A 16,526-nucleotide genomic window follows, 5' to 3' on the forward strand; every position below is an offset into this window, starting at 1 on the left:
AGAAAACCCGACTGTCTTAGCCCAAAAGCTTCTTAAGGTGATAAGCAACTTCAGCAAAGTCTCAGGATACAAAATCAATTTGCAAAAATCAAAAGCATTCCTATACACCAACAACAGGCAAGCAGAAAGCCAAATCATGATATGAACTTCCACTCACAATTGCTACAAAGAGAATAAAATACCTAGAAATACAGCTAACAAGGGAAGTGAAGGACCTCTTCAAGGAGAACTATAAACCACTGCTCAAGGAAATCAGAGAAGACACAAACGAATGGAAAACATTCTATTCTCATGAATAGGAAGAATCAATATTGTGAAAATGGCCATATTGCCCAAAGTAACTTATACATTCAATGGTATTCCCATTAAACTACCATTGACATACTTCACAGATTAGAAAAAACTACTTTAGAATTCATATGGAGCCAAAAAAGAGCCCATATAGTCAAGACAATCCTAAGCAAAAAGAACAGAGCTGGAAGCATCATGCTACCCAACTTCAAACTATACTGCAACCTGCAGCAACCAAAACAGCATGGTACTGGTACAAAAACAGACACATAAACTGATGTAACAGAATAGAGAACTCAGTAATAAAACTGCACATCTACAACCATATGATCTTTGACAACCAATGGGGAAAGGATGCCCTATTTAATAAATGGTGCTGGAAGAACTGGCTAACTGTATGCAGAAAATTGAAACTGGACCCCTTCCTTACACCTTATACAAAAATTAACTCAAGACGGATTAAAAACTTAAATGTAAAACCCAAAACTAAAAAACTATAAAAACCCTAAAGGAAAATCTAGGCAATACCATTCAGGACATAGACACGGGCAAAGATTTCGTGACAAAAACGTCAAAAGCAAAAGCAACAAAAGCAAAAACTGATGAATGGGATCTCACTAAACTAAAGAGCTTCTGCACAGCAAAAGAAACTATCATCAGAGTGAACAGACAGCCCACAGAATGGGAGAAAATTTTTACAATCTATCCATCTGATAAAGGTCTGATATCCAGAATCTATAAGGAACTTAAATTTGCAAGAAAAAAAAACCCCATTAAAAAGTGGGCAAAGGACACGAACAGACACTTATCAAAAGAAAACATTCATGCAACCAACAAACATATGAAAAAAAGCTCAACATCATTGATCATTAGAGAAATGCAAATCAAAACCACAATGAGATACCATCTCATGCCTATCAGAATGGCGATTATTAAAAAGTGAAGAAACAACAGATGCTGGTGAGGCTGTGGAGAAATAGCAATGCTTTTACACTGTTAGTGGTAGTGTAAATTAGTTCAACCATTGTGGAAGACAGTGTGGTGATTCCTCAAAGACTTAAGAACCAGAAATACCTTTTGACCCAGCACTCCCATTACTCAGTATATACCCAAAGGAATATAAAGTATTCTATTATAAAGACACATGCATGTGTATGTTCACTGCAGCACTATTCACAATAGCAAAGACATGGAATCAACCTAAGTGCCCGTCAATGGTTGACTGCATAAAGAAAATGTGGTACATATACACCATGGAATAATATGCAGCTATAAAAAGGAATGAGATCATTATCTTTGCAGGGACATGGATGGAGCTGGAAGACATTATCCTCAACAACTAACGCAGGAACAGAAAACCAAACACTGCGTGTTCTCACTTATAAGTGGGAGCTGAACAATGAGAAAACATGGACACAGAGAGGGGAACAACACACAGCGGGGCTTGTTGGAGGGGCAGGGAGAGGGAGAGCATCAGGAAAAATAGCTAATGCATGCTGGGCTTAATACCTAGGTGATGGGTTGACAGGGGCAGCAAACCACCACAGCACTCATTTACCTGTGTAATAAACCTGCATGTCCTGCACATGTATCCTGGAACTTAAAATTTTAAAAGTAATAACAAATTTTAAAAATAAAAAAGAAAAGGGAGATGAAAATGCAGAGAAAACAGATGATGGATCAGGCAAATGATAAGAAAGTGGCTGCCACTGAAGCCCTAAATGATGGTGAACCACAAAAAATCATTGACTTATTCACAGATGCTTTCAAGCTGAATCTCTTGACCATTCTGTATGCTAATGAGAGCCAGTATCTTCAACAAATTACAGAGGCCAAATGCTGCCATCTGATACTGTAACAGAGACATTGAAATAAATCCTGATTCAGCCCAGCCTTACAAGCTGCAAGCCTTACAAGTGGTTTTCGCACACAGACTTCTGGGCCACTGGGGAGAAGCAGCCCGTGATGTTGCCCCTTGTCTGTAAATTGGATTATGAAGATGCTAGCACAATGCTGAACGTTCAACCTAGGGCCTAGAAAATTGCAGAACATCAGAGAAAGTATGAGCAAAATCATAAAGACTGAGAGATCAAAGAAAAAATAGTTTAAAAGGCTCAAAAAAGCATGAGAGAGCCCAGAGGGATCAGGAACTCAGTAGGCTCTCTTTCCCAGCTGGCTTTCCTGGTAATATTCACGGAGGAATGCCTGGAATGGCAAGAATGCCTGAACTCAATGACATTCTTAGTGATCCAGAGGTTCTTGCAGCCATGCAGGGTCCAGAAGTTATGGTGGCCTTCTAGGATGTGGCCTAGAACCCAGCAAGTATGTCAAAATACCGATACAATGGAAAGGTTACAAATCTCATTAGTAAATTGTCAGCCAAATTTGGAGGTCAGGCATAATACCCTTCTGATTAAAAAAAGCCCTTGGTGAAGGAAACGCAACCTGGACCACCTAATGGATGTCGCAATAATACAAACCACTCTACCTCTGACTTTCTCATCAAGAGAGCTGGGATGCTTTGAGGATAATCCCTACCCCTCTACCCCAAATGCAGCTGAAGCATTTTACAGTGGTTTGCCATTAGGGTATGCATTCAGATAATGTTTTCCTACTAGGAATTACAAACTTTAAACACTTTTTAAACCTTAAAAATATTTAAAACAAATTTTAGAAGTCTCTTGGATTCTTTTTAAAAATTAGATATTAATAATAGCTTTGCAATGTAAAATGGAAACTCTTTGTGAGTAAACTAACAAACATAAATAGCCTGTAGTCTAAAGAAGAAATGCTAAAGAGAATTAGAAAATATTCAGAACCAAACTATGATGAAAATAACTATGTTTAAAAGTATGCTGCAGAAACATGGATGCAGCTGGAGGCCATTATCCTGAGCAAATTAATGCAGGAACAGAAAACCAAATACCACATGTTCTCACTCAAAAGTGGGAGGTAAACACTGGACACTCATGGACATCAAGATGGCAACAATAGATACTAGGGGCTACTAGAGTGAGGAGGGAGAGAGGGCAAGGGCTGAAAAACTGTTGGGTACTATGCTCACTACCTGGGTGACAAGATCAATCATACCCCAAACCTTGGCTTCATGCAATAAACCCATGTAACAAACCTGCACATATACCCCCTGAATCTAAAATAAAGGTTGTAATTATTTTTTAAAAACGTAAGTGACATACAACTCTCATAGTATAGTAAAAAGGAAATTTATTGCATTAAGTTAAAAAGAAAGGCTAAAAACTAATGAGCTAAGCATCTATCTTTAAAAGTTAAAAAACAAATAGAATAAAATAAATGAACTAGATAAAGGAAAATAATAAAGATCAGAGAAGAAAATACAAAATGAAAGCAGTCATGAAATAGGGTCAATAAAGTCAAATGCTGATTCTTTAAAAAGACTGAGAAACTAGCGCTCTGGCAAGATTGATCAAAATAAAAAGAGAAGGCTGAAATAAACAATATCTGGAGTTTAAAAGAGAGCATAAGATAATTTAGAGATTAAACAAATAATAAAAGGATATTGTGAAATCTTCATGAGAATAAGTTTAAAACCTTAGATGATTTGAATAAATTCCTAGAAAAATACAACTTATTCAATCTGATACAAAAGAAATAAACTACCTGGAAAAAATTCCTGTAATCACAGAAGTAGTTAAACTTATAGTTTAATTTAGCATAGTTATAATGTTTCCAACCAAAGAAGCCCAGAGAGCTTTATCAGCATACATTACCAGATAATTCCACTTATACATAAATTATTTCAGAGGGAAGAAAATGTAAAACATTCATACTCATTTATAAGACATGTATAACTTTCACATCAAAACAATGGACAGTAAAAGAAAGGAAATGCATAGGTTAATTGCACTGAGGAATATAAATGTAAAACTGCTAAAGAAAAATTAAAAAGCTGAATTCAAGAATGTAATTTGTTAAATAAATAAACCATATCAAGTTGGACTGATTCCAGGAATGCAAAGTTGGCTTAATTTTAGAAATAATATAATTCACCACATTAGCAGATTAAAGGATAAAGGCCAATCATTCATCTCAAAAGATGCAGAAACAGTATTTGATACAATTCAATAATTATTCATATAAAAAACTCTCAGCAAATGAGATTAGAGAGGAAACCCTTAAGAAAATGAAATCCACAAAAAGCTACAATGAGCACTGCAATTATGAAATATCAGAAATATTATTTGGGGGGATAAGAAGACAAAGCTGCCCAATTTCGCTACCTCTATTTAATATTATACTAGAGTTACTTGTCAGTGTAGTAAGATAAGACAAAAGTAGAGTATAAAGACATCTACAGTCCTCCACAGTACAGACTGCAACATTAGCTAGTGCTCACTGTACTCTCTAATGGTGAAACAACAGACTACAGGAGACTGAACTGTATCTGCCTCTATTTTCAGTCTCAAGTTCAACTTTTACTTACCAAAAAAAGAAAGAAAGAAAAAGCCAGGAAGAGTTTTTAATCCTGAAAAAAATCAATATAAAATTATAGCAAAAAAGGAACCGGAATGTAACACATCCTGAACAATTTGCAGCAGCAGCAGAAGAAGAAAAAGGTATTTCATTTAGTTGATTTACTGGGGTTGTTGATTGTTCTCTAGCCTCACGATGACGGAAGTTGCACGCTTTTTCAATGGGACCTAGAAGCTGCTGGAGGTTCTCCTGGCAGCAACCCAATGCAAACCAAAAATCTGGAAATCTTTTCACCACTCCAGGATCTGAGGGTGACATATTTTGGAAGGATCTGCAATGTTCCATCATAAGTGTGACAAAAACTGACAATCAGGAAGCTTATGTACTCAGTGACAGTAGCACGTTTATCTCCAAGAGACATTTTATTTGGAAGACATATGGGACCAACTTTTGCTGAAAGCACTGGTTCCCCTATTGAAGCCTGCTAGGGATTATAGCAGATTTGGCTCACTGAAAAGCTTCTCTTATTTGCCTGAAATTTCATGAAGCCTTCTCACCAAGTGTGCCCACACCAGAACTTCCAGGAAGAAACAGTTTCTTAATATAATTTTCCCAAGTGGAATAGCATATTGTATGGAATGTGTGAATTCTGACTGTTGGTACTTGTACATACTCTGGATTTCCCAGAGAATCTGGCAAGCAAACAGATTAAACCCTGAAAATTTTGATAGTGAGCTTGACCAAGCAGTTATGAATCAGTCCTACATGAAAGATGGCATCACTACAAAGGATGTCACTCATGAGAGTGGAAATAGTGACCTAATACTAGGTTCTGCCACACTGTTAAATCCTTGTGGGTATTTAATCAATGGAGTGAAATTGGATGGAATTTACCAGACTATTCACATCACTCCAGAAACAGAATTTTTCATGTTAGCTTCAAAAGAACCTTAGGTCAGACCTTCTATGATGACCTGGCTGGGAAAGCTGTGGAAGTCTTTCAGGCAGGAAAAGTTTGTGCTACCTTGCTTGTAAATCAGTTTTAAATGTCACACACTACTTTCTTTGCCCCTAGAATATGGAAGGTTTTAAATATCCTGATTGCCAGAGTACTATGTTCAATGATTACAATTTTGTTCTTAGCGGTTTTGCTAAGAAGCAGCCAACAGCAGAGCTGATTAAGAACAAATGAAGAAAAAATGCAAAATGAAAACACACATAGAAGGGTGGTGGTTCCATGCTTTCTGTAACCACCACCTTGTCATTGTAAAAAGCCCCACATGGGCCCGGCAAGGTGGCTCATGCCTGTAATCCCAGCACTTTGGGAGGCCCAGGCGGGTTGATCACGAGGTCAGGAGATCGAGACCATCCTAGCTAACACGGTGAAACCCCATTTCTACTAAAAATACACATAAATTAGCTGGGCGTGGTGGCGGGCGCCTGTAGTCCCAGCTTCTCAGGAGGCTGAGGCAGGAGAATGGTGTGAAACCGGGAGGCGGAGCTTGCAGTGAGCCGAGATCGCGCCACTGCACTCCAGCCTGGGGGACAGAGCCAGACTCTGTCTCAAAAAAAAAAAAAAAAAGGCCCCACATGCACTATAGTTTAATCATTTTGAATTTTATGCATTAGTATATCAAAGAGCTACATACTATATCTTCCATGTATACTCTCTTCCTTATTTAAGTATTCAGTACACTCTTGCTGTGAAAATGGAGTGCTTGTAGAAAAAACAAACAAACCTTTTACTATATGAAACTTTGTAACACTTGTGAAAGCAGTTCAGCTTGGTTTATGCATAGTGTAATATTTCTCCAAGTACCACCCAAAATTCCCCACAGAACTGTCATCCTTATTAGGTGCTGGCCTCAGCCTTACCAGTGGGGACATTACATTGCTGCCAGAATTTTACATCCAATTTACCTCCATTTTCTAGATATTCTCTACTTATGTTATCAAAACCACTTTCTACTTCATACAGATGCTTTCTGCAGTAGCAATTAAACTTTTCCATCTATGAGTTGAGTCTTAAGAAAATGATTGCAATTATTCATTTTGCATATTACGATTTTAACATTATTGCTCCCTGCATTTGCAGTCATCTGATTTATTTCCTCACCAGGATGCCCCCCATTCCCCACAACAACACTCACCTCCTGTAATAAAGCAAGATAGCGTTAAAAAAATACAAAGTCTAGGGGAAAGAATTATTATTTGCATATACTGTGATGGCCCACATTAAAAAAAAAACAACTAACAGACTAAATATCAATAGACTGTCAAATATCAATTATTAGAATTAGTAAGGGAGTTTATTAAGGTTGCTGAATATAAAATCAATATGCAGAAATAAACTGTATTTCCATAATATAAGCAATAATGAACTAAAATTCAATCCTCAACATCAACAGCATTTAAAATAGCAACACAAAATATAAAGTCCCTACAAATAAATCTAACCAAAAAATGTGCAATTCTTTGATAGGAAATATTATAAAACTACATTGATGCTTTGGACAGGGAGACTCAATGTTGTAAAAATGTCCATTCGTCTCTTACTAACCTACATATACAAGGCAATTTCAATCAGAATTCCTTCAAGGGTTTTTAATGGAATTTCATTATGTACTTCTCAAATTGATAAAAGTAAAAAGTCTAGTATAGACAAGACTTTTCAGAGAAGAGAGAATGTGAAAATTTACTCTACCAGATATCAAGACTTATAAAGCTATTGAAGATATCAGTACAGGAATTTTTAAAAAATTGAGTAACTGAACTCAATTATAGGAATAATAGAGGGTGCAAAAATAAGCCTGTGGTTATTGATAAGACACTGTAGGTCAGTGAGGAAAGGAGAGACTATTAAACAAATGGTCTATGACAATTTCACTACAAATGGGAAAAAAATAAAATTGGTTCTTTACCTCCCACCACAAACAAAAATAAAATCCAAGTGAACTAAAGGCTCTACATAATAGACAAAATATATTTCTTTTAAAAAAAAAATGTAAGAATATTTTTGTGATCTCAGAATACATAAGAACTTCTTAAACAAGACATGAAGAAAAAATAATGACACATTACACATTAAAATGGAAGACTTATTCATCAAGAGATACCACAAAAAGAATGAAAACATAAGCCACAAACTGAGAAAACATATCTTTAAAACATATATTTAACAAAGAATTCATATCCAAAGTATAATTTTGAAAAAACAGTTCCTGCAAATCACTAAGATAAAGAGAAATCAACTAACAGAAACTTGGGCAATATGAGGTCGTTTCACAGATATATATTATTTAGGAATACATACATGAATGGCAAAAACTCAACTACTATTTTAGAAATAGGAGAGAATAAAATATAACTAAATCCATCAAGTTTTGTGAAGGTGTAATTAATGAAACTACTATAGGAAAAAAACACTATGAAAATGGTATTTTTATTGATGGGACAATTCAGTACAATAAATATATAAATTCTCCCACAAATTATTTCATTAGTTCAATGCAATTCCATTTAAAATTCCAGTAAGATTTTTTGGGGAAACTTAGCAAATTCATTAAGAAACTTACATGGAAAATTTTGAAAACTAAAAGGCAAAGAAGAGAGCTTCCTTATCAGATAATAAAATATATTACAAAGCAATAGTAATTAAAGCAGTGTGGTATTAGGATAGAGAGAAATAGACTAATGCAATGGAATAGAAAGCCTAGAAATTAACCTATTTTATATGAAAGTTGTTAATACGATAGAGGTGCATCATATTTTGTGGGAAATACACTTACATTATTTAGTAAATCGTGTTAGGAAAACTGGCTTACTACATGAAGAAAAATAACATTAGAATCCTTTGTTATCTCCAAATAGACTAAAGATCTCAATGTAAAAAATAAATTGCGTGAAAGTTGTCAGAATCAAAATGGTGTCACTTGTGTTAAAAACTCTGACAGAGCCAGGGACGGCCAGGAAGGAAGGGCTCCCATGGCAAATCCCTTTTTAAAATTATCAAAAAGACTCTCCAAAAAACACAATCCTGCACAAAAGTCACCACAACCTTACACAGAAAAAATATTTCTGTGATGACATCTGCCCAGCAACTGCCTGTCCAACCAAGCCAAGGATAATGATTTTTTGTGTGTGTGTGTGTGAGACAAGAGTCTCGCTCTGTTGCCAGGCTGGAGTGGAGTGGTGCGACCTCGGCTCACTGCAACCTCTGACTCCCTGGTTCAAGCGATTCTCCTGCCTCAGCCTCCTAAGTAGCTGGGAATACAGGCACGCGCCACAACACCCAGCTAATTTTTGTATTTTTAGTAGAGACAGGGTTTCACCATGTTGACCAGGATGGTCTCGAACTCCTGACCTTGTAATGCACCCGCCTCAGCCTCCCAAAGTGCTGGGATTACAGGCGTAAGCCACTACGCCTGGCCAGGATAATTATCTTAAACAATTATGTAATCCTCCTAATTTTTCCCTTAACAGACTTTGTCTTTCTTTACCTCTCTGAATACACACATAGTTTACTATGGCAAGTGTATTCTCATTGCAGTGCCTGGTCCTGAACAAATATCATTTTCTTTTAGAGAGTATCTGTTATTTAGATTGACAATTTAAAAAGAAGAAAATGGGCTGGATGTGGTGGCTCACGCGTGTATTCCCAGCACTTTGGGAGGCTGAGGCAAGAGGATTGCTTGAGCCTAGGAGTTCAAGACCAGCCTGAGCAACAAAGTGAGGCACTGTCTCTAGAAAAACTAAAAAAAAAAAAAAAAAAAAAAAAAAATTATCCAGGCATGGTGGTGCATGCCTGTGGTCTCAGCTACACAAAAGCCCAAGGCAAGAGGATTGCTTGAACCCAGAAGGTCAACGCTGTAGTGAGCTATGTTCATGCCACTGCACTCCAGCCTGGGCTACAGAGTGAGCCTGTCTCAAAAAAATAAAAATAAAATAAAAATAAAATGTAAAAGAATAATCTTAGGACAGAGAATAATTTCTAAAATAAGATTTTTAAAAAGTACAATCTTTAAAGGAAAAAATTATTAGATATGACTACATTAAAATTAAAGATGTGTCTTCAATGAAGGATTCGACTTACAAAGTTAACAGAGAGGTGTTAGGCTGGGAAAGACATTTGCAACTTCTATAACTTAGAAAGGATTAATATTTAGAATAGAAAGGAACTGCCAATCAACAACTTAAAAACAGAGCGAATGGAGAAAAAAAAACTGGCAAAAGTTATAAATAGGCAATGCACAGAAGGGGAAACCTGAACAGATAAATAAGAAGAAATGCTAAACTTCACTATTAGAAAAATGCACAATAAAACAGTAATAAGGGCCCAGTGCGGTGGCTCATGCCTGTAATCCCAGCACTTTGGGAGGCCGAGGTGGGTGGATCATGGGGTCAGGAGTTCAAGACTAGCTGGGCCAAGATGGTGAAACCCCATCTCTGCTAAAAATACAAAAATTAGCCAGGCGTGGTGGTGGACGCCTGTAATCCCAACTACTCAGGAGGCTGAGGCAGAGAATTGCTTGAACCAGGGAGGCGGAGCTTGCAGTGAGCTGATATCATGCCACTGCACTCCAGCCTGGGCAACAGAGCAAGAGTCCATCTCAGAAAAAAAAAAAAAAGAAACAATAATAAGTACCATTTCAAATTCATCAAATTGGCAAATATTACAAACTGAGGTATTAACAAGTCCTCGCAGGATTATGGGTAACTGACAAGCCTTATAATGAAGTTAAATTGGTACATTTTCAGAGTAACTAACCTTTTAGTGGAAACAAAAATTGTAGGCCTGCCTACTATTTGGCTCACATACAGAAAGACACTGTAGACAAGACCAATTTCTCATCACAACAGGAGGAATCTAGACGGCTCTGCAGAATAGCTTCATTGGAAAGGGGAGCTGGAGTGCTACATCAACGATGTCATCACAATGTCAGAATAACCCAATGTCAGAACACAGCACATCACGATGTCAGAATAACAGCACCAACTGAGCTGTCCATGGTCCTGACTGCCATACTTCCCCCACCCGCCTCGATGACTGAGTCCTTAGCTTGTTTCTGATCTTCCTGCCCAAGTGTTCAGACCATCCTCTGTGCTCCACTGTCACCAGCCCAACAGTCCTCTCCCTAATTACTGCTTGGATCTCTGCTGGCCAGGTCAGTGGCACAAAGCCCACCTGCTTCATAGTTAAAATGTTGACAAAAATAGCAAACGAGTCCGGGTGTGGTGGCTCATGCCTGTAATCCCAGCACTTTGGGAGGCCAAGGTGGGTGGATCACCTGAGATCAGGAGTTCGAGACCAGCCTGGCCAACATGGTGAAACTTCATCTCTACTAAAAATACAAAAAATTAGCCAGGCGTGGTGCCGTCCGCCTGTAGTCCCAGATACTCGGAAGGTTAAGACAGGAAAATTGCTTGAATCTGGGAGGTGGAAGTTGCAGTGAGCCGAGATCACGCCACTGCACTCCAACCTGGGCAACAGAGCAAGACTTGGTCAAAAAAAAAAGCAAACAGTAGACATTTTAAACCATGTATTTCAAAATGTTTTCATTTTAGTGAGTTTAAAAGAAAGAAACTCAACAAGAGAGAGGAGAGACAGAAAGACCACTTAAGAGATGAACAACAGGCTGGGCAGGTGGCTCATGCCTATAATCCCAATACTTTGGGATGCCAAGGCAGGAGGATAACTTGAAGCCACAAGTTTGAGACCAGCCTGGGCAACATGGCAAGACCCTATCGCTACAAAAAAAGTTTTTTAAAAAATTAGCCAGGCATGGTGGCACTTGCCTGTAGTCCCAGCTTCTTGGAAGACTGAGGCAAGAGGATCCCAGGAGTTGGAGGCTACAGTGAGCTATGATTGTGCCACTGCTCTCCATCCTGGGTGACAGAGTGAGACCTTGTCTCTAAAAAGAACATAAAAAGAGATGAACAATGAAAATGAGAGAAAAAGAGGAAGAACGTGAGAATATATAGCATTCAAATGTGAGTTCCAAACTGGTAGAGATTTTTATCTGTTTTGTTTCATGAAATCCCTTATGCCAAGAATAATTACCAACACACAATAAGTGGCTTACTAAATAAGATGAATGAATTAATCAATAGACACAGACATACAAGAAACCCACCGTGAGATCCATTTTGTGGCCTTTCAGACTACTACAGTTTAAACCTGTTAAATTGTTTTGCAGCTCTGAGTATAATTACTATCCATGTTATCTGTGTTGAGCTCCTCCAATATTAGATACAGAAATATACTGCAGCTTCAATTATTTATAAGTCAATGAAGTCCTTTGCATTCAGATTTCCCCATTTCCTAATTCATCAATTTGACTCCATATCCTGTTTTCATTATTCTTTATTTATTCCATTAGTTTTCATCTTCAGATGTGAATCCCTTTAAGACAACCTGTAAAGACCCTCATCTGACTCTCTCTCTGCCTGGACTTGGGAAGCATTCTACAACAAAATACAGCTTTTTAATTAACTATATTTTTAAATGTCATAAATTCATAAAATATTGACCCTGCTTACCTGAGAATATGGAATCAGTGTTTCAAACTGTTGATGAAGTTCCAATAGCTGAATTAACTCTGTATTTTTTTTGGCCTTTTCTCTAACTATATCAATATAATGTTCAGGATTTTCTGCAAATGAATATGCAGCATCTTTACTATTGAATGTGTAATATTTTTCTTTATATTTTAAAATTCCAATTGCTGGATTTCCTGAAAATAAAAAGAATTAAACATGAAATGTCTTGATCACTTATGAAATATTGTTATTCTGGCCGGGCACAGTGGCTCACACCTGTAATTCCAGCACTTTGGGAGGCCAAAGCAGGCAGACCACCTGAGGTAAGGAGTTCAAGACCAGCCTGACCAACAAGGTGAAACCCCGTTTCTACTAAAAATACAAAAATTAGATGGATGTGGTAGTGTGTGCCTGTAATCCCAGCTACTCAGGAGGCTGAGGCAGGAGAATAGCTTGAACCTGAAAGGCGGAGGTTGCAGTGAGCTGAGATCATGCCATTGCACTCCAGCCTGAGTGACAGAGCGAGACTCTGTCTCAAGAAAAAAGAAAAGAAAAAAGAAAAGAAATGTTGTTACTGTGTTTGTAACATACCATAGAGCCATTCCTCATCCACTCCTTTTTTTTTTTTTTTTTTTTTAGACTGTGTCCCACTCTTATCATCCTGGCTGGAGTGCAGTGGCACAATTTTAGCTCACTACAGCATCAACATCCCAGGCTCGAGGGATTCTCCTGCCTTACCCTCCCAGGTAGCTGGGACTACAGACATTTGCCACCCCACCTAGCTAACCCTTTTTGGAGAGACAGGGTTTCACCACGTCATCCAGGCTGGTCTCAAACTCCTAGACTCAAGCGATCTGCTCCCCTCGGCCTCCCAAAGTGTTGGGATTACTGACATGAGCCACCACTCCTGGCCCTTCCACTTTCTTTTTTTTTTTTTTTTTTTTTTTTTTTTGAAACAAAGTCTTGCTCTGTCACCCAGGCCAGAGTCCAGTGGCGTGATCTCAGCTCACTGCAACCTCTGCCTCCCAGGTTCAAGCAATTCTCCTGTCTCAGCTTCTTGAGGAGCTGGGATTATAGGTGTGCACCACCACATCCAGCTAATTTTTGTATTTTTAATAGAGACGGGGTTTCAACAAATTGGTCAGGCTGGTCTTGAACTCCCGACCTCAGGTGATCCACCTGCCTCGGCCTCCCAAAGTGCTGGGATTACAGGCATGAGCCACCACGCTCAGCCCCTTCCACTCCATTTTTAACATATCACTTATGCTTTTTTTGCTAAAATGTTATAATTAGCATTTTAATTTATACATTTTTAAATGATATGTGAAATCCATACTAATTATATTTTTATGTTAAAGTATGATATTAAACTGTATTTTATGTAAAAATACTTTCCACTATTCAGATACAATAATTTTAAAAATCTTTTATGAAAAGCCACTTACTCATCTGGCAGATTTTTCAAAGCTACTTCAACTAACTACTGCAAGGTCTATGTTTAAAATAACCCAGTAAGAACTACAAAAATGGGACATCTTTTTCAAAATGCAAATTTGCATATTAGCAAATATTTTTCACTGTAAAAAGATACTACATAGATTATAGATAATTAAATATCCACATAGTTTGTGGAAGTTGTATTAGAAAGAGTAACTATCTTATTCATTTATTTTTTCATTTATCCAACAAATAGTTATTGACCATGTTCTTGGTGCTAAGCCTGTAGAAGATAACAGATTCCCTGCTCTCAAAAAATCACAAATATATCATAGGCCACAGAGTGACAAGTGCTACATGAAAAAAGTAATAAAGGAGGTTAAACACATAGTAAAAGGAAGAAGTGTGCAAGTGATATTTTAAATTGAGTGATTAGGGAAGACTGGATAAAATGAGGCAGCAAGGCAAGTAGCAACCTGGAAGGCAGAGCTTTCCAAGTAGAGTGCAAAGGCTCTGAGGTGAAAGTAGGCTTCGACTGTTCAACAGCAGCAAGAAAGCCAGAGCCACTGGAATGGAGCAAACGAGGGAAGGTGTGGTAGGCAATGAGGTCATCAGAAAAGGACCCTGACTGGTAAGCACCAGTGTTACCCTGGGATTTAAGTCATGTGGTCTCTACTCCTGAATGGAAGAAGGGAAGTTCTACAGAATTCATCTGAGGTAATAATGCAGGTTGCTGCTGCCCAGAAAATAATGAAGTAGAAATAATGTAGCAAGCAGAAATAGTCAGAATTCTCTTATTCAGAGAGGAATCTGAAACTCATGGCCCCACAAGCTCTTCTACTTTTCTACTTTGCCCTCTTTCTTCTTAGACTTATAGTTGGGAGACCCTGGAAGGGACCATACAGACCTCCTGGTTGATCCTTTTCATTTTCCTGAGGGGAAACTGAAGTTCACAGAGGGTGTGAGATTTCATAAATGTTACCTAGTTCACTAAGGACACAGACCAGGCTTTTCTGAACCCTAGCCCATAGCTTTTCCAACCACATCATGCTTCCTCTGCCATCATGCCACATCCATGTTTCTCCTTTCCTTTCTTATTTGTGTGAAACAGGGAAGGAAGGAAGGAATGGAGAGGAGGAGGGAGGCGGGGGAGGGAGAGAGGAAGGGAGAAGAAAGAAAAGGAAATTATCTACATTCCATTGCATTTTACCTCTGAAAGGCTCTTGATTGTTTTCTCCCCAGTACCAGTGACCCTCATTGGGCCTCAGAATATTACTCTCAATTTCCCACAGTAAATATTTTGTTATTCCCATTATCAAAAATGTAATAACATTTTTTAAATGAGCCAGTTGTGTGCTCTCTCTAGCCTGTATACACACAATCCCAATAGTTATTTTTAACGAAAAATACCCAATTTTGAAACTTAACAAAAGAAATAAAGAAAAAAAAAAGAAGAAAGAAGAAAAATAAGGTTAATGGTGTAAAGTAAATTAAGACACAATCTTGTCACAGTTTTCATTCTAGCCCTGGCAGGCTTTTTCTTATTCACAATTCACACAACACTTTTTGGATAGTATTTTATTTCATCTCTATCTCTGATTTATTCTTTATTTTGGAGAAGCTCTAATAATATATACATCATAGAGAAATTTTACTTGATATTAGCCATTTCCTTATAGGGGTCTAACAGAGAAATCCTGATCTATGCCAGTGAAATATAACTATAAAGTGACAAAGAATATTTTTTAACAAACATGTCAGTCAAGTAAGTGTTGCTCTTTCAGTAATTACTTTGGAAGATGATATATTTTTAGTAATGTTGTGTAACATTTCTTTTGTTTTGTTTTCTTTTTGAAAGGAAGTCTCACTTTGTTGCCCAGCTGAAGTGCAGTGGAGTGATCTCTGCTCACTGCAATCTCTGCCTCCCGGGTTCAAGTGACTCTCCTGCCTCAGCCTCCCGAGTAGCTGGGACTACAGGCATGTACCACCACGCCTGGCTAATTTTTGCATTTTTAGTAAAGACAGGGTTTCACCATGTTGGCCAGGCTGGTCTCCAACCCCTGACCTCAAGTGATCCACCCGCCTTGGCCTCCCAAAGTGCTGGGATTACAGGCGTGAGCCACTGCATCCAGTCAATGTCGTGTAACATTTCTAGAATTCTTCATTGGCCATATGAGTCATCCCCTTTCAATGGTACTACAGCATCCATATTTCATGACACATATACACTTTCCATTACTAATCACTTATAATTTCTTACTTATGTCAGTCTACCAGAGCACCTCCAAAATGAAGACTTTGTCTGGATCATCTTTGTAGATCCTTTGTTAGTTCACCATTAGATTCCATAAAGTTTTTAAAGTGAATATTCAAGTGACAATGACAGAACTCCATATAAAGAAAAAATTGGGGAAAGGAGAGCAGTCTCATTTCCAATGATATACCTGGAAGGAGAAGACCATCTGTTGCAGCAAACGTGTAAGCACAAAATCCCCGATATTGAATTAATAGTTTGTCAAAATTTGCTGTTGTTTCTGGGAAAAGCCATTCTAGTTTTCTGAAATCTGCCACATTTACTCTATCTTCTGAAATGAAGGAGAACAAGAAAAGTTTTAATTCAGTGAGAAAGTTAAATTTCCAAAATAAATCAGCAGTAGCTCATTCTAAACATTACTTTTTTATTGCTTTGTACTTTTCCCGATGGGCAAAAACTTGATATTCACAAAACCAGATATATGAGGAAGTCTATTGAAGCAAAGAAGTACAAATGACCTCAGTGACATATAATGTCACGTAAGTTTCTGGGG

At 37.8% G+C, this 16,526-nt stretch overlaps 1 protein-coding gene across 1 annotated transcript in view; it reads right to left on the reverse strand.

The window, feature by feature from the left end:
* Window positions 1-16,526, reverse strand: part of CFAP206 (cilia and flagella associated protein 206) — a 56,349-nt gene that overhangs the window by 18,044 nt on the left and 21,779 nt on the right. Inside the window, exons 10-11 of the mRNA XM_023205250.1 lie at window positions 16,164-16,304; window positions 12,283-12,476 (exon numbers count right to left, since the gene is read on the reverse strand). Coding sequence (XP_023061018.1) covers window positions 12,283-12,476; window positions 16,164-16,304 — 335 coding nt within the window. The remainder of the gene's footprint in view (window positions 1-12,282; window positions 12,477-16,163; window positions 16,305-16,526) is intronic.

This window comes from Piliocolobus tephrosceles, chromosome 5 (assembly GCF_002776525.5).
Source record: "Piliocolobus tephrosceles isolate RC106 chromosome 5, ASM277652v3, whole genome shotgun sequence".
NCBI classification, from domain to species: domain Eukaryota; kingdom Metazoa; phylum Chordata; class Mammalia; order Primates; family Cercopithecidae; genus Piliocolobus; species Piliocolobus tephrosceles.